General features: G+C 44.6%; 1 protein-coding gene across 1 annotated transcript in view; it reads left to right on the top strand.

Annotated features, from left to right (window-relative positions):
* The window catches only part of PDZD2 (PDZ domain containing 2), a gene marked incomplete at its 5' end in the record, with an annotated part of 247607 nt that overhangs the window by 128889 nt on the left and 90832 nt on the right, over positions 1-27886 (top strand). The window contains 2 exons of the mRNA XM_082623156.1: positions 18149-18650; positions 27743-27885. Of these exons, the coding sequence (XP_082479282.1) occupies positions 18149-18650; positions 27743-27885 (645 nt within the window). The remainder of the gene's footprint in view (positions 1-18148; positions 18651-27742; position 27886) is intronic.

Below are 27886 nucleotides of genomic sequence, written 5' to 3'. Positions count from 1 at the left end.
TTGTTTCCATCTGCGGGCTATTGTGAATAGAGCTGCAATGAACATTTTGGTACATGTCTCTGTTTGAATTATGTTTTTCTCAGGGTATATGCCTAGTAGTGGGATTGCTGGGTCATATGGTAGTTCTATTTGTAGTTTTTTAAGGAACCTCCATACTTTTCTCCATAGTGGCTCTACCAATTCACACTCCCACCAGCAGTGCAAGAGTGTTCCCTTTTCTCCACACCCTCTCCAGCATTTATTGTTTCTAGATTTTTTGATGATGGCCATTCTGACTGGTGTGAGATGATATCTCATTGTAGTTTTGATTTACATTTCTCTAATGATTAATGATGTTGAGCATTCTTTCATGTGTTTGTTGGCAGTCTGTATATCTTCTTTGGAGAAATGTCTATTTAGGTCTTCTGCCCATTTTTGGATTGGGTTGTTTTTTTCTTTGATATTGTGCTGCATGAGCTGCTTGTAAATTTTGGAGATTAATCCTCTGTCAGTTGCTTCATTTACAAATATTTTCTCCCATTCTGAGGGTTGTCTTTTGGTCTTGTTTATGGTTTCCTTTGCTGTGCAAAAGCTTTGAAGTTTCATTAGGTCCCATGTGTTTATTTTTGTTTTTATTTCCATTTCTCTAGGAAGTGGGTCAAAAAGGATCTTGCTGTGATTTATGTCATAGAGTGTTCTGCCTATGTTTTCCTCTAAGAGTTTGATAGTTTCTGGCCTTACATTTAGATCTTTAATCCATTTTGAGCTTATTTTTGTGTATGGTGTTAGGGAATGATCTAATCTCATACTTGTACATGTCCCTGTCCAGTTTTCCCAGCACCACTTATGGAAGAGGCTGTCCTTTCTCCACTGTACATTCCTGCCTCCTTTATCAAAGATAAGGTGACCATATGTGCGTGGGTTTATCTCTGGGCTTTCTATCCTGTTCCACTGATCTTTCTGTTTTTGTGCCAGTACCATACTGTCTTGATTACTGTAGCTTTGTAGTATAGTCTGAAGTCAGGGAGCCTGATTCCTCCAGCTCCGTTTTTCATTCTCAAGATTGCTTTGGCTATTCGGGGTCTTTTGTGTTTCCATACAAATTGTGAAATTTTTTGTTCTAATTCTGTGAAAAATGCCAGTGGTAGTTTGATAGGGATTGCATTGAAACTGTAGATTGCTTTGGGTAGTAATGTCATTTTCACAATGCTTATTCTTCCAATCCAAGAACATGGTATATCTCTCCATCTATTTGTATCATCTTTAATTTCTTTCATCAGTGTCTTATAATTTTCTGCATACAGGTCTTTTGTCTCCTTAGGTAGGTTTATTCCTAGATATTTTATTCTTTTTGTTGCAATGGTAAATGGGAGTGTTTTCTTGATTTCACTTTCAGATTTTTCATCATTAGTGTATAGGAATGCCAGAGATTTCTGTGCATTAATTTTGTATCCTGCTACTTCACCAAATTCATTGGTTAGCTCTAGTAGTTTTCTGGTAGCATCTTTAGGATTCTCTATGTATAGTATCATGTCATCTGCAAACAGTGACAGCTTTACTTCTTCTTTTCCGATTTGGATTCCTTTTATTTCCTTTTCTTCTCTGATTGCTGTGGCCTCTTTGGACTTAGTCACATAGTTTTTTATATTTTTTGAAGATGTTTCAAATGAAACTGGACCTTGTAAACTTTGTTCCTGATCATTTAGAGAACCCTGCTTTTCAGTTCTTTAAGAAACAGCAAAATTGGTATTTCCCCTAGATCTCCTTTTGTCAAGGTTAACTTTTCTCTAAGTCCTATCTGGAATCACCCCCTTTTGCTCAAAGTGCTGGGGGGGTCGCTCTTTAGAGGACAGGTGGTGCCAATAGGTAAGCCCTTGGAGGAAGTTGGACAGGGAGGGTAATTAAATAAATCTCATCTTGGGAGATTGGGATTGACATATATACACTAATTTGTATGAAATAGATAACAAATAAGAACCTGCTGTATAAATAAATAAAATTAAAAACAAATAAATAAATCTCATCTTGATGCTCTCAGTCCATAACAGCTAATTTTAAAAGACTGTAGTAAGTCTTTTAGGAGGAAATCTTTGAAGAGAACTCATGATGAAAAGTGTTAACCAGAGCAGAAAAATCCCCTAGTTATGGAGTGTGGCTCTCTTCTCAGCAACACTGGGCCTTTCCCAGAGCCCACGTTGAGTCCTTTAAATATCTGGCAAATTGGGTGCTTCGACCCCTCACCTGGAACCCCTCCTAAAGCTCCCGTCTGTGTGAACAATGGGTGCAGTTTGTTCCTCAGTGTGGGGAGCTAGAACACTTAAGATGCCCCTTTATCTGTGAGAAATATTTGGGAGTCTAAAGGGAACAGTGCCACAGTGGAAAACTCTCATGTGTTTTTTTTCCCCCCAGGGGTTCGAGAAGGTCCTCTGGTCAATGCTTTTGTTTCTCCCCCTTTCCAGATTCTTCCAGATCACACTTTTCCTGGTGTGCAGCTCAAGAAATAACTTTGGGGGGTGTTTATTTTTCCAAGCCAGCCCATGGCTCAGATTTTGTTTTTGGATGTTTTCCGTTTGCTCTAAGTCGGAGGGTTCCAAGTCTAGTGTGTGCCATCTGCCAGCTCTTTCCTGTGGAGAGTACTTGGTAACGAAGTGAGTTCCTAATATTCTAAAACATGCATGTGACTCAAATACCCACACCTGCTTACACCTCATACAAAAGTGGAGCTGGCTGTTCATGCTGGAAATGTTTTCCGCTAGAGCTGAAATCGTGTGTCTTCAGAGAGACCCTCTCTCGATATTTAAAAAGACATAATGTTGACTGTCTCATGGCATTGTCATATATTGAAATATTTAATATTAAAACAACTGGGCTTTTGAAACTCTTGCCTCAGAAAAATGAATGAGGTTCTTTTTTTTTTTGGCTGTGTTGGGTCTTCATTTCTGTATGAGGGCTTTCTCTAGTTGCAGCAAGTGGGGACCACTCTTCATCGCGGTGCGCGGGCCTCTCACTATCGCGGCCTCTCTTGTTGCAGAGCACAGGCTCCAGACGCGCAAGCTCAGTAGTTGTGGCTCATGGGCCTAGTTGCTCCGCAGCATGTGGGATCCTCCCAGACCAGGGCTCGAACCCATGTCCCCTGCATTGGCAGGCAGACTCTCAACCACTGCGCCACCAGGGAAGCCCAAACGAGGGCCTTTTAAAGGAGGCATCTGAACCAGAAGGGAGATAGCTGTGACAGATGTATCATCCAGATATCTGTGACAGATGGAGGAAAGGTAGGTCCGGAGGGAGTGGGTGCTGGGAGAAGAGGTCTCTCCTTGCACACACATGCATCTGATTTATTTGTGGCAGTTGCTTGTATCCCTGTGAGCAGCGGCATAGTTTACAAAATATTCAGGGGTCAGCCCATCTCACAGCTTGGTTGGGATGGGCAGCCTCCCAGACTCCACCCTGAGTTTTGGGGCAATTCCAGGACCTCTGGAAATATCCTTAGAGTTCAGGTCAGGCCAGAAAGCTTGCAATCGCTCTGGGAGTTGGGAGCCTGACACCGGCCAGATGGACATGGAAGCGAAACAAGAGGCCACCACTGGTCTGTGTTTTGGAAGACATCTGTCTCTTGTTTCTGGCAGAGACTATGGCCTGCAACCGGCCATACTCTGTGCTGATTGTCCCCATAGCCTGATTTCCCCACACCCACACACACATACCCATCCTTCTCGCTGGGATGACTTAGATCCAGGAGACCCTCAAGATGCCTGTCTGTCTTGGTTCAACGAGGTTCAGCATCTGAGGCACGTTTGCACTACTCTTCCAGATCTTTCGTTTTGGAATCCATTTCTGACTCTCTGCCTATCCCTGTGAACTTGATTTTCCCAGGGACTCCTTTTCACCCTGACTTAACTGTGGTTCTCTTTGCCCCATTCCAACCACAGAATCAGCTTTGACCACTCCCCACTGTGCATTCACCTTCTGCAGATTCTGTCCAGGACATTAGCCGCCAACAAGTTTAACTGGTTGACCTGTGATCACCTAGCAAGTTTCTGAAAGCGTAAGGAACTGACATTTATTGACCCGTACTTCCCACCTGGTGGGAAACCAACTGGCTTAGTCCATTATCCCATTTAATCTTCCCAACAACCCCATAGGTAGATGAGACTGAGGGATTCATCTCTGAGGTACAGTGTCCTGCCCAAGGGCCCAAGCAGCAGTGCTGACACCTGAACCAAGTGTGATCTTGCTCCAAATAGTTGATTTTGGGGTGAATTCTGATGAAGCTGTTTAGGGATAGTGTAAACAGAGCCTCACTCCAAAAAAGCTCTTTGCTGTTGGTTTTTCCTGTTACCAGCCAACAGATTCAAAGGAAATCTTTGTGAACGCCAGTCATCCCACTTGACTTCTCAAGAATGCTCTGCTGGCTGCTTCTATACTCAGATTAGCTGAGTTCGGTCCATTCCCGACAGGACTTTTTGGCTATTCTTATTTCCCAGCATCTCCTTTTGGGGAAGTATTTTGTTATTCTCATCCTGTCGCGCTCCCTCACATTGGGCTCTGCAGGAAGCAGAGGCTGAGCTAGAGCTAAGAGTGCAGAACGTCTGCTGGGAGAACATCCGTGGAAGGAACAGGGAGGGATGCCTGGGGAGCTAGTACTGACCGTGCTGCTGTGACAGAGTCAGCCTGACAGGGACCCTGGAGCCAAGCCTGCCCGTTAGAGGAGTCTCCCTGGGTGGAAACGGTCAGGCCTAGCCTCCCCATCTTGACCGCCATTGGCCACGAACTGCCCCAAAAGAGCGTGACCTTAACCTGAAAGCTTAGCCGGACCTGGATGAAGCTCACAGCCGGAGGTCGTGAGCTAACTAACACACTCCTCGCCCACTGGACCTTCCTCGAAGTCCTTCCTTGAAGGGACATCTGCTTCCTTGAAGGAACATCTGAGCGGCACTTCAGCCTGGGGATTTGCCTGCCCCTCCCTTCTTCTGATTTCTGTCGGGCCCGTCATCACCTGACATCACGTTATCTTCCACAAGGATCCACAGGAACAATGATGTGGTGTTAAGACACCTCTTGTTTACAGCCAGAGGGGGACGCAGACTGCCTGCCATCAGGAGGGGCAGTTCCTTGTAGAGAGGGAGGTGTCCGGCACACAGTCTGCTTGAGAGGCCCCGGTCTGGAGTGGACGTGCCACAGGGCTACAGGGAGGGAGGCAAGGTGGCCACGGTTCAGGGCGCCCCCGAGGGGGGAGGCCTACCTTGGAGGGCATAGCTCGTGTTAGCCGTTGTATTGGACCTTGGCTACCCTGGGAGCCCAGGCTGGCTTGTTAGTCCTCTGATTTGGGTAATCTGAGCAAGTGTCGCCTTTGCTTCTCCAGAACTTGTGGGGATTGTCTGCATCCAGCTCATGGCAGAGGGAAGTGCTGGGGTAGTTGGCCTCTTCTACCCACACTGAGAGACCACCACCCCTCGCAAGTATTCACCTGCCTTCTGGACGGACCTGAAAATACCTCTTATTTTCCCTAACGCCCCTGTCTTATGGGTGTGGGACATATTTTGGGTGTTAACATACCACTGAAGTGGAATCCCTTACGATATTCATGTGGCGAGAGGCTTCTTCGGCAGTTAGAAGTTGCTGTCCTTTTTCTTTATCTAAACCTGGTCATAATGAACATTAGGATGGGGCACACACTAAATCCCAAGGTCATTGCCTGGGTTTGTTTGCAATCAGATGGAAATTTGAATCTCAGCTCCACCTATACCAGCAAGTTAATCTCTCTGAGCCTGTTTTCTCATCTCTCAAAGATGGATCAAGGTGATGTTTGTGGGGGCTTCCCTGGTGGCGCAGTGGTTGAGAGTCCGCCTGCTGATGCAGGGGACACGGGTTCGTGCCCCGGTCCGGGAAGATCCCACATGCCGCGGAGCGGCTGGGCCCGTGAGCCATGGCCGCTGAGCCTGCGCGTCCGGAGCCTTTGCTTCGCAACGGGAGAGGCCACAACAGTGAGAGGCCCGCGTACAGCAAAAAAAAAAAAGGTGATGTTTGTGTGTAGTTAATACACAGCGTATAAAGTTAATCAATATTGGTACCCGTTCCCCTTGTCTGTTATAATTCGTATTAATTTTTGGCGCTTCTAACATAAACACACCATTAAAAGCAAGCTTTGCGTTTTCACGCCAGTGTTTATGTCTGTGCACCCAATAATTTATGGTTTCTTTAATGCTTCACTTGCAGTTATTTTAAAAATCCCAGTAGATAAATACAGAATACCTGTGCATTTTCCTTGTCTGCACATAATTAAGAATGAGGGACCACAAATGTCAACAATGTCACAATTACAACTGGTCAACAGACACATGAAGAGTGTACTGATTGGAAGTCCAGATTTTAAAATTGTTCTATCCACATCTATAAGGACTTGGCTTATCTATTTTTCTAGGCCAGAGTCCACATCTATAAGGACTTGGCTTATCTATTTTCCTAGGCCACAGTCCACATCTATAATATAAGGACTTGGCTTATCTAGTTTTCTAGGCCAAAGTTCTATTGATTTGGCTTTCTTATAACTGAAATCCTCCAAACTAAGAAAAGTCTTAGAGGATCATGCAGATGGATGAAAACCAGGGAAAATATCCAACAAATCCAGCTTCTAAGGAAGCTTGGAGAAGAAGGTTGCAAAACTGAGAAAGTCAGTCTACATGAACCTTTGTAAATCATGAGACCTGTTCAGCCCTACCATGCCTGTCAGAGAGCCTTTGAGAAGAAAGAAAAACAGAAAGTCAGATTTTAAAGAATCCACAGTACACTGTACAGAAGAGATTCAGGAGAAGAACAGTGCCTGGCATTAGCCAGAACACGTTAATGGAGGTAGTCATTTTGCAATTTAAGTATCTTTTCGCTGCTGAAAAACAGTGAAAGAAATTCGAAAAAGAAGCCCATGATTTTGATGGAAGCTGTTTTGACATAAGTGAAACCAGGCTTGGCATGAGGTAGGGGCAGGCTCTGGCCAAGCCAATGGAACGGACCCTGGAAGGATTGAGACAAGCTGGGGAAATTGTTTCAAGATGCAGCTGGATCCACTTGAAAGGGGAGGGAAGTGGAGGGCACAGGCATTTCATCAGTGTTTGAATTAGCGTTTGACTAGCGGCATGTGCGTTCAGAGATGCATGGGCCCCCCAGGAGTCTCCCTTCTTTTAGCGCCACCTCTGGGGAAGGGAAGAGGGTGGTGCCTTTTGAATGGTGCACCGCGAGGGCTTGAGGATTACTGGCTGGTTGTGAACTCAGATGCAGTTGGTTCGTGGGAAGAGGGACAGAAAGGGAGAATGCGTGTTACTAATTCTCATAGCTGCCGGCAGCTTTCACCGTGGAGGGACAAGGAAGATGTAGCAGGGACAGTACAGAACTCAGTCCCTGGATCATCTTTAACGCATTTTTCAGGGCTTGGTGATTCTGAGCCTAGAAGATGAATGACCATAACCTTTGGGACGCAAAGTCTGGCTTCAGTTACCCTTGAGCGTTGACAGTAGCCTCTTCCAAGGCAAGGCCAAGGGCAACACCATATGTGGAGAAGCACAGGAATTGCCATAGGAAATGCACCTGGCAGGGCTGGGAGGGGATAGTGGATCTCAGGTAAGGCTCAAGGCATGGGGAGTGGGCTGCTTTGGGTTTTCTCTTTCTCAGACCTGATCTATCTTCAGCTCTCAGGGGCAGGTCATAGCAGAGACCTCTGTGATGTAAAATAAGTGTCTTTGGCTGGCCAGTGAGCAGGGCATAGGAAAGACATGGAAGCTTCCTTAGCACCAGTCCAGGCAAAAGAAGTACATAAGAGACTTTGGGTCCTGTAGTCCCTGGTAATCTGTCCTGAACAAAAAATAACATGGAGAAAATTTAAAAGGCAATACAGTTGTAAAATAAAAATGAAAAAATGAAATGCAGAGTAACATGAATATATTAGCATATGATATACATTATACACTATTACATTTGAATGGTGTTTGGAATCCACGCCTGGTTAGCGTTAATGAGGAAGGATTTCCTTTTAAAGCAGAGTTGGTTTATGACGATATTGGAACAGTGAGGAAAATCTAGGCGGCCAAACGGGAAAGAATGCCTCCTTCACTTCAGTGCTGTCACGGGAGGAACTTTGAAGGTAGGAGAGGCTACCAGGGGCTTTATAGCGTAAACTGGAAGGAATGGTGGGTGTTCCCTGGAATAATGTGAGGGGGAAAGATGGGTGAGATACTGGCAGAGCCATGAGAGCTACCTCCTCGGGATAATTGGGCATGATCTGAAGGAAAGTGAGAAAGATATCAAAACAGCATGTTTGCATGAATCGAGATTTTGTACGATATAAATGGCAGAGACGATGCAGAAGGAGGTGAAGTCTGGTGACTAAGGATCTACTAAAAAGGGGTTGCTTTTAAGAAGCAAGACACAAGAGACCATGTATTGTATGATTCCATTTATATAAAATGTGCAGAAGTGGCAGATCTATAGAAACAGAAAGTGGTGGCTGGACTGGGAATGGCATTAACTGTAAAAGGGCATGAGGGATCTTACTGGGGTGGTGAAAATGTTCTAAAACTGATTTATGGTGGTGGTTGCACAGCTTGGTAAATTTCCTAAAAATCATTGAATTGTACACTTGAATGGATGAATTATTATGAGATGTAAAATATGCCTCAGTACAGTTATTTTACCAAAAAAAGCGTCTTTTTTTTTTTTTAAATAGAAGGGATCTTTTCATTGACCAGTCATTTTTTTGTGGTGCTTAATATGTGCCAGTGATCGTGCTAGACTGTGAGGGTACAAAAGTGAAGATCTTTACAAAGGCATAAGTAGGCAATTTTCAAAGAAGGCAGAGAAATACTAAGAATTTTGACCCTCAGTAATCATTACTGACTTGCAAATTAGGACATGAGGTAGCTCTTGACTATCAGACTGGCAGAGATTAAAAAGAGTGACAGGGCTTCCCTGGTGGCACAGTGGTTGAGAGTCCGCCTGCCGATGCAGGGGACACGGGTTCGTGCCCCGGTCCGGGAAGATCCCATATGCCGCAGAGCGGCTGGGCCTGTGAGCCATGGCCGCTGAGCCTGTGCGTCCGGAGCCTGTGCTCCACAACGGGAGAGGCCACAACAGTGAGAGGGGCCCGCGTACCACAAAAAAAAAAAAAAAAAAGTGACAAGTGGTTCTCTAAGACACTTCTCGTGGGATTCTAAATTGTCATACCCCTTGCTAGAGGAAAGCTTGGAAAGACATACAAAACATTTGACTGTGCTTTTGACCCAGCAAGAACATTGGACCCAGAAAGTCCACCTAAAGGAATGTATCTTCAGGAGGCTTTCAATATCATCACCACTCTGACATCTCCCAGTTTTTTATCTCCAAACCAGTCCTCTCCTCCAACATCCAGATATCTAGCTGCCCACACAACCACCACACGAGCATCTCAGACTCAGCTCATCCAGAACGTAACTCCAGAATAGATCTGTGCATCAGAATAGGTCAGATAGCCCCACCGCACAGAAGGCTACTCTACCAGCCTCAGGTGATGGCAACTCCATCCTTCTGGTTGCTCAGGCCAGACACCTAGACACCACCTTCCTCTCACACCCTGTGTCAGATCCAAAAGCAAAGGCTGCTGACTCTGCCTTCAAAAACTGATCACAATTTTGGCCACTTCTAACCCTCTCTACTGCTACTCTGCGCTGAGCCAGCTTCTCTGTCACTGGAATTTCTGAAGATGATCGAATATCTGGTCTCCCTCTACCCTTGCTCTGCCAATAGTCTATTCTCAACACAGAAATGAAGGGATCGTTTTAAAACATCACGTGACTCCACATCATGACTACATATCACATGACTCCTGTGCTCAGGGGAGTTAGCGCTCCCCATTTTGCACAAGACTTTACGACAGTCTTGCGTAAACTGGCCCCTGGTATCTCTCCTACCTCACCGCCCCTCCCCATTCCTCTCCTCCTTGCTGCTCCACACACACCGGGCACATTTCCAATTTACCACTTTTGCACTGGCTCTTGCCTCTGTCTGGAACATCTTCTCCCAGGCAGCTGCGCGGCCAAGTCTTTCATCTGCTTCAAGTCTTTGCTCAGCATACTTAAAATTTCAGTCTGACTCTTCCAGCTCCTGGCATACTCAATCCTCTTTATCCTAGTCAATATTTTCCATTTTCCATAGCACGTCTCACCTTCTAACATGCTATTTATTTGGATGCTTTTTTTTTTCTCTTTGTTTTTCTTTTTTTTGCAGTACGCGGACCCCTCGCTGTTGTGGCCTTTCCCATTGCGGAGCACAGGCTCCAGACGTGCAGGCTCAGCAGCCATGGCCCATGGGCCCAGCCGCTCTGCGGCATGTGGGATCTTCCCGGACCAGGGCATGAACCCGCGTCCCCTGCATCGGCAGGCGGACTCTCAACCACTACGCCACCAGGGAAGCCCTTGGATGCTTATTTTAATAAGTCTATTGTTTAATTGTCTTTCTGCCCCTGCTAAACTGTGAGCTCCACAAAGACGGGCATCTGTGTTCACTGCTGTGCCCCCAAATGCCTAAAACAGTGCCTGGCGTATAGTAGATATTCAATAACTATTTGTCGAATGAGTGGATGAATGAATGAATGAATGAATTTGTAATGAGCAAGTAGTAATTCTGTAAAAAAAAAAAAAATAGCATTATGTCATGAGTGAAAAGGAAGTGAAAGGAGTTCCTATGTAGAGCGTCTGAGCTTATCAGTTCCCTCATGAGGTGAAATTGATTCATTTATGTACAGCAAAGTCTGACTTTACCTGCGTGCCCTCTGCCCCCAGGGAAAATGTGGCCAACATCATCAGTGTGAGTTAGCAAAGCTGTGTGGCTGAAGTTCTAATTGGATTCTGTATAGACTGCAGGTTGATCTCATATAGTCACAAGAAACGCTGATTCACTCACAGTAATTGAATAAAGAAATGCAGTCATTTGCAGATAGAAGCCTAGAGGTTGTCTTTTGTGGGGCAGTATCTCTGCAGTGTGTTTTATAAGGTCAGTTCTTATTGTTGATCAGGCATTTTCTCCTTAATTCAGCTTCTGAATTCCTATTTCCCAAATGTGTATGGGTGCTTTTCAAAAAGCTTTTATTGATTCATGAAGACATGAGGTACAAGAAAACCTTGGAGGAAAACTGAAACTTCATGTCAACCTATTGCAACATGATAGCAAGGGCCGTGCTTCTCGTTCCTTCCTGTTAAAGCTATATTGGAGTTGAAAATGTGGAATGCGTCCTGGTGTGTAGAGATACTTTGCTGTGAGGGTGGTGAATTTAAATTAATCTTGTTAGTTTGAGAGGGGAATTTTTAAGATAAATATGAAAATCAATGATACCTTGTTGCATGGAACTCAAACTAATTTTTTCAGTGATCAAATGATTTAGCTGCTTTTTATCGAGTATTTTTCTGCAGTGTCCCCCCTACCTGTACCCCTTTACATCCAGAAGCTCTTCAGAGCAAACAAAAAGAGAACCAGCTCTTGCTTCAGCACAGAATGGATATTGCAGCCAGTGGTTGCAGGAGATGAAAGTTAAGCAGGGTAAAGGCAGAGCCGTGTATACTTAATGCTGATGGACACAAATGTAGCTGCTGCCTTCGAGGCTGACACTCTGAATTTAATCAGTATTTGTGGAATCAGAGGCTAGAACACCCACTCTCTTTATGACTCCTCTTAGTATAATTCCACCTCTGTTTGATTCTGCCTGAAAGATTTAATTTCAATATTGTTTTGATGTAAGGTATGTACTGATTTTTATTTCTTAGTCACTGGTGTGAAGGATAATATGTCACTGAGCTCCTTTGATAAGTTTGATGTTGGGGAACAAGATCAAGTATAAACTGAGTTAGTCGGTGTATTGTTCTGCTACATGTCAAGAACTATGATTTTACCCAACTAGTAAGCTAACGAGTTAGCCTGCCACAGTTTCATGGATGCCAGCAGAAGATAGAAGATTCCTGGATCAGGGATGAAAGACAGTTTATTATTCATAGAAATAGCAGTAGCCAGAGGATCAGCATATTTGCACCTCTTCCCCACATCCCAGTTCCCCTAGGGCAATGTGGACCTCTGTCCTGGTGTATAGATGGGCACGATTTAAATTTCACCACTACATCCTGTGGAGGTTACAGGTTTCGGTAGATCATCATTTGGTTTGGGTTCGAATGGCTAACATTGTATCATAGGTCGGAAAAAAAAATTTTTTTTCAAATATTCACCCTGATTCTTCACTCTCAACCTGTGTATCTCAATCCAAATTTTATGATAAAAAAATAATAACTACACATTTTGTAATAAAGAGAACATATTCATTTATTCATCTTCTCTGGACGCCAGATAAGAGAGAGGAGGGGAGAGTCGCTGAACCCAGGCATTTGTGGTGAATAGTGGAGGTGAGAACTAGTAAAAATTGGCTTCCTCAGTTACCTCCCCTACCCAGCAGTTGGAGTACAGTGTTCTAGTTACTTCTACACTAGGCCTAGATGCTGATGTATTTTCAAATCCTCGTTGGTGCCTGAGTCCCATCTTCCTGCATCTGCTCAGAGCTAACTTTCCCCTCTGTGAACTAGCGAGGAAGGAGACTGAGCTCTCTCCAGAAGGGGCCTTAGGAGCGCACCAAGGGTATCAGTCACTCTGACCACCATATTCAGCACCCAAATCCTGCCTTCAGGCTCCCCCAAAGAAAGTTTGGCTCTTTATAGGGAGGGTCATAGAATCTGGGAGAAGCGTGCCCCAAATTCAAGGTAGCTGGTAGGCAACACCCGAGAGAGACTACCCTTGGGGAACCTAGTTCCTAAATGACTCAGGGAAATGATGTTTATCATCTTCCCATCCCCTCCTGGAGAGCTGTCCAAACTTGCCTCCCTCTGTTTCCCAGCCAAGACGTCACTGGGGAATTAATCTATATATTTAACACTTCCTCTCAGCGTATTGTTCTCTGGGAACGTACAGATTTATAACCTCAAACAGCCCTCTGGATTAATTAGGTTTAGCAGGTTTTCAAAGGACCACGAACAGCTTTTCAGCCTCCCATCACTTCTTAGGCGAGAGGAAATCATAGGCAAGAGCAATCGATCTCTGTTTGTCCTGTGTGTTAGACAGGGTGGCTATCAGCAGCTAGTCTCCCTCTAGAAAATTCAGACCCTAGATAATAACTTGTCTATAAACATCTTCTTGCAGTCAGCGTTTAGTCTCCTGCTGTCTGTACTGGGGACCTGACATACTCAGATGAAGTAAGAATAACTGCTTTGGTGAAAAGTTCCAGAATTCTTTTATGGGTTCTCTGAGTTATACAAGCCCCTGTAGTATAGGCCAGGGTTCAGTAATGGCAATCCAGTTCCTCTGAGTTACACGCACACGTGCGCCCACGGTTCTGCCTGGTGCCCCCCCCCCGCCACCGTGGGTTCACACCATGCGCCAGGCATCAGTGATCAATGGCTGGAGCCCCACGATGATTTCTAGAGGTACCTGAGATCGCCCCTTCCAAGGGCTTTGGCAAAACAGTCCTGAATATCAAAATTGTACAGCTCCCTCCAGCCCTCTTTTGATAGAATCAGACTAATGGGTAAATAATGGGTGTCTTTGGCCTTCCAGCATCTCTCCTGTCTCTGCCTCTCTCTTCTCTCCTGCCCCATATCCATCTTGGTCTTCAGACTCCAGGCAGCTCTATCCCTTCAGGTCCTCCACACATCCAATCTCACCTTCCATCCCCTTACCAGGCTCCCACCCACTGCAGAACCCAGACTCCAGAATTATGACAGCATTAAGAAACAGAGAAGGTACTTCAACTTTCCTTTGGATAAAGCACGTTTTGAGGGAAAGGAGGAGGAAGGGATCTAGTCAGACACGATGCCGCAAAGGCCGAGTGAAATGAAGGATCACAACACATTCCAGAGGGAGTGTTCTAGGCTAGAGCTCAGACCCTCCTTTCTGGCCTTTCCTTGTTTACCTTAAGGCCAGCCTGGGATGGTCAAAATCAAATAAATTTTAATGGAATTGAGTGAATAATTTTACTTGCCAGAGGACAGTTTCAAATTTTTGGAAGAAACCAAAAAATAATCGTATGGTAGAGAAGCTTCTGAAAAGCTAATTTTACCTGCTGTTAATGAAGAGGAGACCTTCTATTTTTCTAAGTCACGTGATTGTATATCGTTTCTGGTTTCTCCAATGTTGACTTTGAAGTTTAAAGATTCTAATGGTGGGTAAGAATCCTACTGAACAGGAAAGGGGATTTGGAAGTATGAATGAGCCAGGCAGATGCAGGAAAAGTTAGGCGAGTCATTTAAATACAGATGGAGAGGGCTGTGGCAGCCTTACATTTAAGGTGATTCAAAGAATTGTAAGAAAATTACCCGCTGCCTAATGGTCTCTTTTTCACTAACTTGCTACAGGTGTCCATAATTCATTCATTACACTTTGCCTTCGGGATGACCTTAGAAAATGCAGTGTCCAGGAAGGAATACAGCAACCTGTCATACAGTTCCCTGAAGGTGTCAGGATCTTATTTATTGCTAGGAAGCCAGGGAAGGACAGGGAGACAGTGCAAAACTAGAGATAAACTCCTCTTGCTTTGTAATTTTGCTGAGTGTGGATCCTGAAGAAATAAAAGACTGTCAGTCATGGAACCTTCCAAGGTTCTTGGAATGCCCGTGAGAGTAGAGATGGGAAAGATATTCAAGATCTTGTACTCCGAATCAATGGACCAGCCTTTTTGGTACTGAAAAGAAGGTCCCTGTGGACAATCCAAATCAAGTTGTCCAAAGTTTTAGTACAAAAAATAGAGTCCCAGAAGTAGTTTTAGAGGAATTGCCTCTCCAGGTGAAATCTTTTTCAGGTTGATGGTTAATGTCCTGGAGGCCTAGGATGACTTGGACATAAAAGGACTGCTTCTGTTTTTCCAGGTTTTTGTTTTATCCTTATCACTGGGATGGCTTGATCCTCCTATCCCTGGAAGTCGAAAGCAACTTAGAGATGATCTATTTACAACCTTCACTGTGCAGATGAGGAAACTGAAGCACAGGGATGGTTATGATTTAAGAAGCAGAATTGCACAGAGGACGTGCATGGTTGGGAAGCAGAAAGACCTGGGTCTACCAGTGGCAGCTATGTGAACTTGGGCAATTTAGTTAATATTTCTGAGCCTCAGTTGCTTCTTTTGTCAAGAGAGTTCTTAAGGAGCATCCACTCAAAGAATAAATTCAAAATTTGGCCAATGTTATTACATTTGCTGTTTTTGTTTTGTTTTGTTTTGTTTTGTTTTTTTGCGGTATGTGGGCCTCTCACTGCTGTGGCCTCTCCCGTTGCGGAGCACAGGCTCTGGATGCACAGGCTCAGCGGCCATGGCTCATGAGCCCAGCCGCTCCACGGCATGTGGGATCTTCCCGGACCGGGGCACGAACCCGCGTCCCCTGCATCGGCAGGTGGACTCTGGACCACTGTGCCACCAGGGAAGCCCTGTTATTTTTGTTTTAATTGAGAAATAATTCATATAACATCACATTCATCATTTTAAAGTGTACAGTTTAGTGGGTATATTCATACATTCACCATGTTGTGCAACCATCACCACTATCTAATTCTAGAACATTTCCATCACCCCCGCAAAAAACCTGTACCTATTAGTGGTCAGTCTCAATTCTCCTCTCTCTCCCATCCCCCCAGCTCCTGGCAACCACGAATCTACTTTCTACCTCAATGAATCTGCCTATTCTGGACAGATTGGAATGATAATGGAATGATATATGGCCTTTTGTGGCCTGGCATCTTTCAGTTACCATAATGCTTCAAGCTTCACCCATGTTGTAGCATGAACTTCAGTCCTTTTTATTGCTGGATAGTATTCCGTTATATGGATATACTCTATTTTGTCTATCCATTCATCAGTCAATGGAAATTTGGTGTAATTACCATTGTTTTACATGGTTGGGCCAAAGCTATGACAAAAACTTGGGTGTCTAACTCTCAACCTGGTCCTGTTTTTCCTACCCCATCCTGTTTTTCATAACATCTGAGCATATGTATTGGATTAATAGTAGTGGTTGTTCAGGGGAAACCCTTACAACCTGGCTAATTACTGTTATGATTTTATATCTTTAAAAGATTTTATCCAGTATGGATAAAAAATACACAATTCAAAAAGTAACATCTAAACATTGTAGAAAAATGGTGCGGAGAACCAGGATTCATTTACAATGTCTAGATTCCAGTCCAGAAAGGTCTTCATGCCTCTTCCTCTCACTGTAGTTCACAGAACAACCTGAAGTCTGTACAGTATCTTTTATCTACCTGGTTTTTATGTGTAAGTTCATTACCTTGGCTTATAGCCCAGGATCAAAGAAAGTTTTTACTAGCTCTGGTTGATGTTTGAGGACTCTTCTCTCTTGTTCACTTTACTCCAAGGCAAAAATTCAGAATTGTCCTCTTCTTCGGTTAGACAGTCACTGTCATTGCATTACCCTGACCATTAGGTAGGGGGAATATACGCCCTTGGCTCAGAACTTAGTACGTTTCAAACACGACTGGTCATCTCTCCTTATGACCTGGCCCCCTTCCCACATACTGACTGCCCCAGCTCTCAAGTCTGGTTTGGTATACTGGGAAAAGTTCTGTTTTCCACATTGCATTGAAGATGTAGGCAACAGAGCCTCAGGCCTTCTCTTTGTGGGGCTCGAAGCGGGGAAGCAGGTCTGACTCATTAAGGATTTGGTGGTTGACATTCTTTGCTTGGGAACCAGTGACGTGTAGTATGTGGCAAGATCCCAGTGGTGAAGGCATCCCCTGGGCTCATCTGGGGTTTGTGCTTCCTTATCTCGTGTGGCACTGGCGGGAGATCCAGCCCAGCCTGGCTTCCTGACTTTGAGCAAGTGTTTTCTTTGCTGAAACTTTAATGATCTGGTCCTGGATGCCGCTAATTACTCATCTCGTGTGAGGTTCTGTTGTTATTCTTTAAGATCTGGAGGAGTCATTGTATGTCAGGCTTCACGTGCATTATCTCAGTTATATGGTTTCCTGCTTCTAAGTGTTTGGCAGTCCTCAGAAACATGTGAAAACGACTGAGCCTGGCCCTCGTCTTCCTCAGGCTAAACATCCCTCATTCCTCCCACTGTTCCTGGTTGCCCCAGTTTCCAGCAGCCGTCTTCCTCCTGGTTGCCCTATGTCTGTGTTTTCCACTTTGTCAGTGTTCCTCTTCACGTGATGCCCAGACTGGAAATGACACTTCACGTGTGCTATGAACAACCAAACTAGAACCATTACCGAGAAATGAATCTGATGCTCATTTCATGCCGCACACACTTGCTGTGCTTCTTTACTGGCTGCATCTTAATACCAGCCAACCCCTTCTACCCGCCCCCAACTCAGGACCTTCTTTTCCCTTTAACTGCTGTGAGGCAAAGGTTCCTCTTGTGCAGCTGATTGTTTTTTTCCACTTCAGCTCTTTCCAATCTGTGGCTTTTTTTTTTTTGAAGTGTAGTTGATCTACAATGTTGTGTTAATTTCTGCTGTAAGTTTCTGCTGTATAGCAAAGTGATTCAGTTATTCATGTATATACATTCTTTTTCATATTCTTTTCCATTATGGTTTATCACAGGATATTGAATATAGTTCCCTGTGCTATACAGTAGGACCTTGTTTTTTCTCTATTCTGTATATAATAGTTTGCACCATGCAGTTCATTTTTGGATCCTGTGAGCAGAAGTGTACATTTCCCCCAGTCTATTTTATCCATTTTCCCCTGGGGACTCACAGTGCTATCCCATCAGAACGTTATGAATGGGAAGCTGGCATCATTCCGATGTAACAAGTTGTTGAGCGAATGGAGAATAATTTTTTTTAATGATATATTAGGATTGGCTCTGTTAATAGAAAAATCCTTCTCTGACTACCTTTGTGGGGTACTATCATGAGTCATTTCCAGCTCATGGTGGTTTTATGGTTTGTTTGGGTGTTATTTTTAGCATCAACAATTAAATAGATTAAAAGAGTGAATGAAGTGCGGAGCCTCTTTAAGAAGCTTAGTGCCTCAATCTGTTGGCCAGGATTTTAGTCACATGGGTCCTGTGTGGGCCATCAGATGCGTCAACCCGCTGCATTGTTCTTGGAGGATGTTTGGAGGGTTTTAACCAGCCCCTCTCTGACCCCCCTCTGTCCGTTGCAGTTACCTGGCTGAGCAGTGCTGGAATGGCGGCTTCATCTACCTGATCATGCTGCGCCGCTTCAAGCACCAAGTCCATTCTCCTTATAACGGCAACAGTAGCAACAGCTCCGAACCAGGAGAGACGCCTACCTTGGAGCTGGGGGACCGAGCTGTGAAAAAGGGGAAAAGAGCAAGAAAGTTTGGGGTCATTGCCAGGCCTTCTACCCACAAAGCCACTGAAGAATCCAAGAGCAGCACTGGCTGTGAGTTGGACAGTGACCCTGTGTCTGAACTAGACAATGGCCTGGACCCTGAACTGGGAAACGGTCATATTTTTGAGCTAGAAAATGGCCCAGATCCGCTCAAGGAGGTGGCTGGATCCCATCTAGAGAGGTCTGAATTGGACAAAGGGACGGAGCCTAGGATTGCAAAGACGGACGGCCCTCTGCCCACAAGCAATGACAGACGCCGCTTCTCAAAATCTGGGAAGACAGACTTCCAATCCAGCGACTGCCTGGCACGGGTAAGGTTTGCTTTGGTGGTAGAACCTGAATTTTCAATGAAATGTTGTTTGCAGTTGCATTTAAGGTTTGGAAAATACATCTAAGATGACCTTGCATTTAGAAACTGAAAGATTTATTAAGATAAATGATCATAGGACATGACAATAACAACCAAAAAACCAAGTCATTTTATCACACTTAAATAAAGAGCTAGTCGAGTTATCCTAAGTGGAAAATTCAAGCCTTCTGTGGTATAATTTGAGTCATATGAGGCCCAGATAAAGTACTTGAACTGCATCATTATTTATCACTGCTGTCACCAGTGGAATTGCCACTGCAAGGCCAAGAATTCCTGGTGACCACTGATAGCATAAATATCCAAGCCTTGGTATTACACAGGAAGGATGTCCAACCTGCAGGGAAGCATCTGCTTTTATTTTTAACATTTCAAAACCAGTGACATTTTCATGGGATAGTATTATTATATTGCTGAATTCCAGTGAAGTTTGGAAACTTCACAGAAATCTCTGCTACTATGATATCCAGCTGTGATGGTCAGAGCTGCCCTCACCTAAAGGCAAAGCAGATGTGGTCTAGTTCTGAATGGTGATAGACACGCTTCTAGCCTCATATCATCTCCCCCATCATAACCAACACTCTCTTGTTAAGTTACATTTCTTTAGGGTCAGCGTGCTTGTTCCAAGAATCCTCTTGGCCAGGTATTCCTCTGGGTTCCTAAAAAAGCAGTAACTAGCTAGATGGTTCCTGACTGGTTTCTTTTCTGACTCAGGAGATGCCCTCTAAGGATGAAAGAGGAAGTTGGAAAGATGGAAAATGGGCACAGAGGAAGTATTGTGTTCAGCTTTGCAGCCTGGGAAATGGTGCCCTAGGAGTGAATGTAATTTCTAGTAAGGCTATTTCATGCATATTTCTGCAACTGTAGCCAATCTGTATAATGGGTTAAGAAGAATAAAAATAACCCCTCTCTTAAGGGACCATGTTCCTTCATTTGAGGAGCTGGGTGATCATCATAAAGCCTTACACAGAGAAGGTATATTTATAGATGGAATTTACAAACAAATGAGAAGCAAAAAATTAATGTTTCTATTCATGGTTTTCTACCAGTTTTATGCCCCTCCCCCCAAAAAGGATTAAGGGAAATACAAATATTATAATGTGTATAATATTATCAATGAATACTATATGTTGATGTGATTTTTTTTCTTCTGATGATTGTGAATATGCAGAAAGCTTAAGGTGCAAAAACCAAATGGGTGGTACTGGTTCATTTTGAAGTTTTAAGGCACCAAAGTTTAGGGTGGAATCTCACACATTCAGTCCAAAGAATAGGTTTTCATCTGGCCTAGGACACAGTGGAAATTATTTGGAATGAGTTTAAAAGAAAAAACGCCACACCAGACTTCTAAGAGAATACCCTCCTCTGCTCATCCTGATTGAAGGCAATAGCATAAACTTGAATTTCTGGATTAGACTATCTTAAGACTGCACATACCAGAGTTCCCTTGCCTGGTTTTTGTACTCAAGGTCAAATGTCCAAGAAGATACAAATGAAGGGTGAAAAAAACCAAACCATGATCTATTACCTTGGGGATTTTTTTTTTTTTTGAAGCCCCATGCCTATAGCAAGGAGAGACTTGCCATCTGGAATTCTTCATAACTGTTCTAAATCTATAGACTGATTATTGACCCTGGATTGTACTTTTGGTCTTAGAAAGTCAGAATGGGCCACACACCTTCTCAGGCATGAATATTTCAGTACCCTCTTCAACCCCAGAAATAGCCTCATTAGATGCATTTACCTGGGATTGATAGGGTTGGCAAGAAATAGGTCTTCACAGCTTTCCTCCGCACCCTGGCATCACCCAAACTGGGACCAATAGACCTAACAGAAGTCTGATTAGGTTCTTGGTATGAATAGATTTATATTTTTACTCCAGGACGAGCCCAAGGTCATGCTAAAATGGAATTTCCAGAAAAACAAAAATTAGCTATTTACCTCTTAAGCCTTGGGGTAAAATTCCATTCCATTTGAATAATGGGAGATTAGACATGTCAGCGTTGTTCCGTTTCTGCTTTCTTAATGATTTAATATATCTACAAAGACTTAATAAATTACAGACAAGGCTTATAATCATTCAGACCATTTTTAGTTGTCAGGTACTTCTTTTTCATAGACTGTTATTTCTTACAGGCAAATAAATCCTCAGGCTTTTTTTCTATATTCTGTTCTGCCTTAACGGACCTATAGGAAACATATTTCCTTTTAACAAATATCTCCTTTTAAAAAATGGCTTGTTTCTGTAAAATATTAACATATAATGATACACATGCAAACAGATTAATTTTTTAAAAACTTGGGCCCATCTTCTAAAGCACAAGAATCTCCTAGGACATAGATAAGCAATTTTAGAAATGAGTTCAAAACTCCTTACTCTCTGTCTAGTAAAGATCATTACTCATCCAAGGTGACATATACATCATGTGTATTTTTGTAATGCTGCATGGTGAAAACGAATACAACCAAACTTAGTCACATAACAATGAAAAAAAAAGAATTCTACCGTTTGCCAGTCAGGGGAGTTTATTCACGGCCAGTGTGTGTGTCTACGGGTCCATTTGTGGTCTTACCCTAGTACCCAAAATCCACCCTGTGCAGTACCAGACCTCTTTCCTGTAAGTGGTTCAGCAGAGACCTCAGAAAGGCTTCCGCAGGTCTGAATCTGCAGGAAAGTATGTGAAACTCAGAAGGAGAATCACACTGAGGACTTCTCCTGGGTGATCCCTGTTTGTGTCAAGCAGAGGCAGCAGGAGGATGGTCCTCTTCTAGGAAGTCCCCATGGTCTCTGGGTGAACTTATATCCTTCTACATGGTAATGTCTCCTAAATTCACGTCTGCCTTCACCTCTCTCCTGAGCCCTCGAGCTTTCTACCAACCACGTACAGGATGTCTCCAATCTTAGATATGTCACATCACGCCTGAAACTCGATGCGTTGCTTTCCCGCACCACCAAGCCTGCTCCAACACTCCAGGTCTCACCATCCACAAAGCTGCCCAAGCCAGAAACCTGAGATTCAACTAGTGACCACTAGCCCTGGTCTGTGCAGAGCTTTCCCTGGTTTTGCACTGACAGCCCCACATCCTGGGAAACGCCTTCACCCAGGCAGATTGAGACAGTTGGCATCGTGGAGTCAGCAGGAATGCTGCCCTCTCCCTTCCACCACATGCAGTCAGCCACCAGTCCTGTCAACTGCTGCTCCCTTCAAGATCTCTGTCTGCTCCACTTCTCTGTGCTCCCTCCGACAGCTTTAGGTCAGGGCCAGGCTGCTCTCATTTCTCACCTGAGTGGTCACAGTAGTCTCCCACCCGTCTCACTGCTCCTGCTTTCATCCCATCACCCACTGTCCCCACTGCAACCAGAGGGACCTTTCTAAAGAGCAAATCTTACTGCGCGAGCATGCGCACACATGTACGCACGCATGTGCGCTAAAGCTTAAACCATTTGGTGGTCCACTTTGCCCTTGGGGTAATACCCAAATACCTTGGCTTGACATAGCATGTGAGGCCCTTTCATCATCTGATCCCTGATTAACTCTTTGCCCCCATTTCTCACTGCTTTCTTCCTCCCTGACTTTGGCTGAGTTCATTTGTTTCAAAAGGCCACGCTCACTCTTGCCTCTGAGCCTTTGCTCTCTCAGTCCCAGCTCAGCGCCTTGCACCTGTAGGTGCTCTGTAGATATTTATTAATGAAGGCACAGGGGAGCCCCAGGCCTGAGAGATGGGGCACCAAGTTCCAGTCCTGGTCCTTCCATTCCCAGCTCTGTGGCCTTCAGCCTGCCATGTCCTTTCTTGGGGCTTCAGTATTCTTACCTCCGAACTGAGCATTTTGGTCTGATGACTACGGGATTTCAACTCTGACATTATGATGACATGTTTCTTCATTTCTTACTTAGATCATTCTAAGTAAGAAGGGATAAGCAAACAGTCTCAAAATAGGTCTGCAACTGGAGCCAGAGCATGTACTGCAGTGAAATTCTAGTTGGATGATGTGTCTTCTCACATTTGGGGCAAAGATGCTGTTGTAAAATTTTATTTTGGGTTCTAGCAGATGAGGTCATTTAAATGCTGCCGAGGCCGCTCCCTTTAGTGTACCACCCCTGTTTTGGTAAATAAATCCCTCTGTTTGCCTTCGTGAAGAGATGCACATGTGAGCTCACAGAGTAATTGGGGTTTACAGGAAAGGGTAGCACTCTGACAACATTAATACAGACGTACGTAGCGTCCAATTTTGCGTGGTTTGGCTTTTTCTCAACAGGCTGACAAAGTCTCATTGCCCTTTAAGCCAGTGTACGAGGAAGCAAAGGCCCAAGCCCTCTGTCTAGACGGGATCTGTTTCAGAACTCAATCATCTCTACAACTGGATCTGTGTTCACACGCTGAATATTGGCAAACAGGCAGGTCTCCCATCTGGGCAAACTTCTTAACGTCAGTTTCAATAACTTTGAAGAACCCTAGGATTAGTGGATAACCATTCTCTATTTGTTAATTCAGTGACATTTATGCAGTATAGTTATGTGCTAGGCACTGTTCTAGCTGCTGGAGAACCCATCTGTAAATGAGAGAGAAAGTTCCTGTCCTGCGGCATGTGTCACGTATAAGGGGCCACAAGCAATAAATAAGAAAATAAATCAGAATGTTAGATGCTGACCATAAGTACGATAAATAAAGTAAAACAGTGACATGAAAGATGGCCCCGCAGTGACACGGGCAGGGGGCAAATTGATATTGGGTGTCGTCGGCAAAAGACCTCATTAAAGAGGCCATGTTTCAGCTACAGACTGAGTGTCAGCCCTGCAAAATCTGGGGGCAAAATGTTTCCGGTGAGGAACCAGCACATGCAGCTGCTGTCAGACAGGAATGATAGAATATTCCAGGAGCAGAGAGACCGCAGCACCGTGAGTGATGGGGAGAGGACTAGGAGGTGACGTGGGCGATGTGGATGGGGCTAGATTACAAAGGTTCCTGTTCGCCATTGCAAAGAGTGTGGACCCTCTTCTAAGTCTGGTGGGGAGCTGTTGGAAGGTTTAAGCTGAGTGCATCATGATATATATATATATATCTGTGAACATTTATCCTAGATGCGTAATGGATAATAGTGGTTTGTGAGAGGTAAAGCATAAAAAGGGAGACCAGATTGGAAGCCATTGTGCTAACCCAAGCTAAAGATGCTGGTGGTTCTGACAAGGGCGGTGTCAGGGAAGAAAGGCAGAGGTAGAGGAAGGTGGATCTGTTTTGCAAATAGAGCTTTTAGATCTCACTCGTGGCTTCGGTGTAGGAAATCGAAGGATAAGTCAAAGACAGTTCATGGGGTTTTGGTTTGCATAGCCTCTTGAGCTTGAGTACATGATGTTGCTATTCCCACTGAGATGGGAAAGAAGGAGAGTCCTGTTTTGACCGTACTGGTGTGTGTAGTGGATACCCAAGTGGAATCCTAAGGAGGCAGTTGGAAATATACTTGATATTTCTTGTTTTGAAGTTGGCCTGTTGGTTTTTGGCCAGTGCCCGCTTTAGGCTAATAAACTTTAGACACTGATTTTATTTTTAACTGATCGCTGCTTTCAGCTGTAGGCAGCTAGATTTACTACGGACAGTTGTACAATTGAGACCGATAATATCTGCCTCTTCCCGTTGCTGCCTCTCTTTGTGTTCCTCCGAGCTCCTTCATCAGATGATCAAGAAATTCCAGGGTGAGGCAATTTGCATCATTGTCTTTGAATTCTCCCCTTATAGTTTCTACTGTGTTGTCGGGGGAAAATCATATTATTGGATAAAAGAAAATCTGTTTCTGGACTAGTGTAGTCGGAGGCTGTATTACAGATTGGTCATTTCTACCCTCTGAAGCTGTTTCTATTAGATATGTGTTTTGGTTTTGTTTTGCTTTTAACTAGTTGTGTGCATCTTGGGCAGGGGCAGGGGTGTGGAGAGGGCGTGTGGGCGCTCTTGTCTTTAACTCCTCTGTCAGGGTCAACATTTAGGCCATTCTTCTTTCCCCATGAATGTAGTTTTGCATGTTTCTTGTCACAAGTACTATTTCTTTTTTTTTTTTTTTTGCGGTACGTGGGGCTCTCACTGCTGTGGCCTCTCCCGTTGTGGAGCACAGGCTCCGGACGCGCAGGCTCAGTGGCCATGGCTCACGGGCCCAGCCACTCCGTGCACGCAGGATCCTCCCGGACCGGGGCACGAACCCTCATCGCCTGCATCGGCAGGCGGACTCCCAACCACTGCACCACCAGGGAAGCCCCACAAGTACTATTTCTAAAACATTTAAGAATTAGAAAGAACTGTATCTAGTATTGTCACATCCTCTGTGAGCCATACTTAACATGTTCTGTTTAGCAAAAGGAAGGTAGGACGGGAGAAAATGATGGTGTAGCTAGTAATAGGGATGGATAGGTTTTAACTAATTTGGGCTAAAACCAAAGGGGTTTTCTTATTTCTGGGCTCTCATAATGGTCCATGTTGTTCTTGGGAAGAGTTCTACAGCTTCTCTGTACTGGGAGAGGGAGGAACACTGTCCCACATCTTCAAGACCCCAGGAGCCATGGCATATCTTCCAAGGAAAAAAGTCAAGCCACCGTCGGCTCTCGTTTGTTACCTGCACCATGAGGCCCAGGGAAGCAGCCACAGGGCTGGCCCACGTGCCAGTGTGGGATGCCCAGCACGCCGGGATAACAGCTAACCGGAGCACCCCTGCCTTTGTTCTCTTCGGGGTCCTCCGATAGCCATAGGGTCTCGTGTAGTGGAAGCACTGAAGGTTGCTATCTCGTGGTAGCACTGATTCTCAAGGATGGCTTCTTGGAAGTCGTGGAGCTGTGAGAGACTCTGAAGGCCAGGAAAGCTGTTTCTGAATGGGAAAGAAAGATGTTCCAGAGGTCAGAGGCAGCCAACCAAAACCCAGGGAGTCCAAAGTGAGGCGATGGGATGGTGTAGGGATCGTTGACAAGTTCATGAACTACTGTGGGAGAAAAGCCAGTGACTTCTGCGGTTACATTTGGCCAGACAGGCTTCGTGGGCCTGTGGTCAGTGGATGGAGGAGACAGCTGGCACCACGGCGTGTTGTTGGAGTCATGGAGCCCCCGTGAGCTGCGCTGGGCCAGGAGAAGTGTAGGGCCCAACAGGTCTCTGTCTGGCAATAATTTCCCTAGACGTTCCTGTTGCTGCACATTAGTGACCGTTCAACATCTGCTTTTTTTACCGTTGCATTTTAGTTGCTGACAGTATGCATTTCAGATTTTCTAAATGCTTCACATTTTTCCTCTTTTGCAAGCAGCTTGAATGGGCAGGTTGCCTATTTTTCGGGAGATGCTGGCTTTGTCTGTATTGGACCTTAACGGTTCCGTTGGACCTTCACGATGAATGAAGAAAACACATAGCTTTTCTTTTATAAATTGAGGGATGCATTGTGACCCCTACCTGTATACCTGGAGCCAACAAGGACTTTGGGATGAGCCTAAAGTCAGACTCCCAAATAAATCACTTTACAAGCTTTAGCTTTCATTTCTCTGAGCAGCCAATTATCAAACATTTTGCAGTGGGTGTATGTTTGTGTCCTTGGAGTGAAATACGGAGTCACATGGAGAATAAACCAGAGCAGAAAAGCTACTAGCAGTCAAGAGGACTTAGACACCTTTATTAGTTTTTGAAAAGGATAGATCTTTGGCAGTTCTCTGGAGGTCCAGTGGTTAGGACTCCACGCTTTCCCTGCCCAGGGCGCAGGTTCAATCCCTGGTCGGGAAACTTAAGATCCCACAAGCCCTGTGGTGTGGCCTAAATAAATAAATTAATTAATTAAATAAAAGGGATAGATTTTTATAGTTGTTGAAGCATTTTTTAATTCATTTAAAGAGTATACTGACCAATGTGTGCAGAAGTTGATCACAAATTCATCCGTGAATTTTCTGTTTTGGTTTCTCCTACCCATGATCTCATTCATATATTTTAAGGAAGTTTGAGATTCAGTTCAATATGATGTTTTTAACATATATGGTATGCATGTGTAAGTCATACGTGGTTACCTATCAACATTTATTATGTATCTACTAGATGTCAGAAGCACTGCTGCCTGTTTCCATAAATGTCTCCTTTAATCCTAACACCGGACCTGGAAGTATTAATAATTAACCCCATTTTATATTTTTTTAAGAGTTATATGTTTTTTTGTTTGTTTTCGGATTTTTCTAATATTTATTTGGCTGCACCAGGTCTCAGCTGCAGCAGCTGGGCTCCTTAGTTGTGGCTCCAGGGCACCTCAGTTGCAGCTCGTCAGCTCTCCATCTGCACCATCCGAGCTCCCAGTTGCGGCATGCATATGGAATCTAGTTCCCTGACCAGGGATCGAACCTGGGCCCCCTGCACTGGGAGCATGGAGTCCTATCCACTGTGCCACCAGGGAAGTCCCTGTAAAGGCAAGGAAACTGAGGTATTCAGGCCTTATGTGACTTTCGTAAGGACCAAGTGGCAGTGCTTGGCTCAAACTAGTTGAAGTCTCCTGGCACCAAGACCTAGCTCCGTCTTCCTTTCATCCTCCTTTATCAATTAGTAGCCGTTGTAAATAAAAGGAACCCAGGCACAGTCAGTATTTACACATGTAGTGGTATCTGGGTCCCAGGCAGAAGAGCTTTACTTAACAGGACCCTGGTCAGGAAATTCGCAAATCACTTTCGCTGTGCTGTCCAGTGTCATTGCCACTAGCCACCGATGGCTAATTAAATGTAATTAAAATGAAATGAAATGAAAACTTCCGTGTCTCCGTTGCCACCAGCCATACTTCAGGTGTCCGATAGCCGCCTGTGGCTGGTGGCTCCTATTGGATGATGCAGAAAGAGGACACTTCTATTATCACAGAAGGTTGTTTGGGGCAGCACTGCCAGCTCGAGACTTTGGTCCAACCCACAGAATGTTCTCATCGGTGGTCCCCTGTGATATCTGTCGACAAGTGATGAATACTTGGCTGGACCTCCCCAGTCCCCTCTCCTTTGGCAATGGTGCGTGTCTGCCCAGATACTTCACATTCTGCTCACTTTTTCTTCCAAGGAGGAAGTTGGCCGGATATGGAAGATGGAGCTGCTTAAAGAATCGGATGGGCTGGGAATTCAGGTTAGTGGAGGCCGAGGATCAAAGCGCTCACCTCACGCTATCGTTGTCACCCAAGTGAAGGAAGGAGGTGCCGCTCACAGG

Source organism: Mesoplodon mirus (genome assembly GCF_964341445.2).
Source record: "Mesoplodon mirus genome assembly, chromosome: 5".
Classification (NCBI taxonomy): domain Eukaryota; kingdom Metazoa; phylum Chordata; class Mammalia; order Artiodactyla; family Ziphiidae; genus Mesoplodon; species Mesoplodon mirus.
Note: the sequence above shows the minus strand (reverse complement) of the source record. Positions and strands in the feature narration are given on the sequence as shown.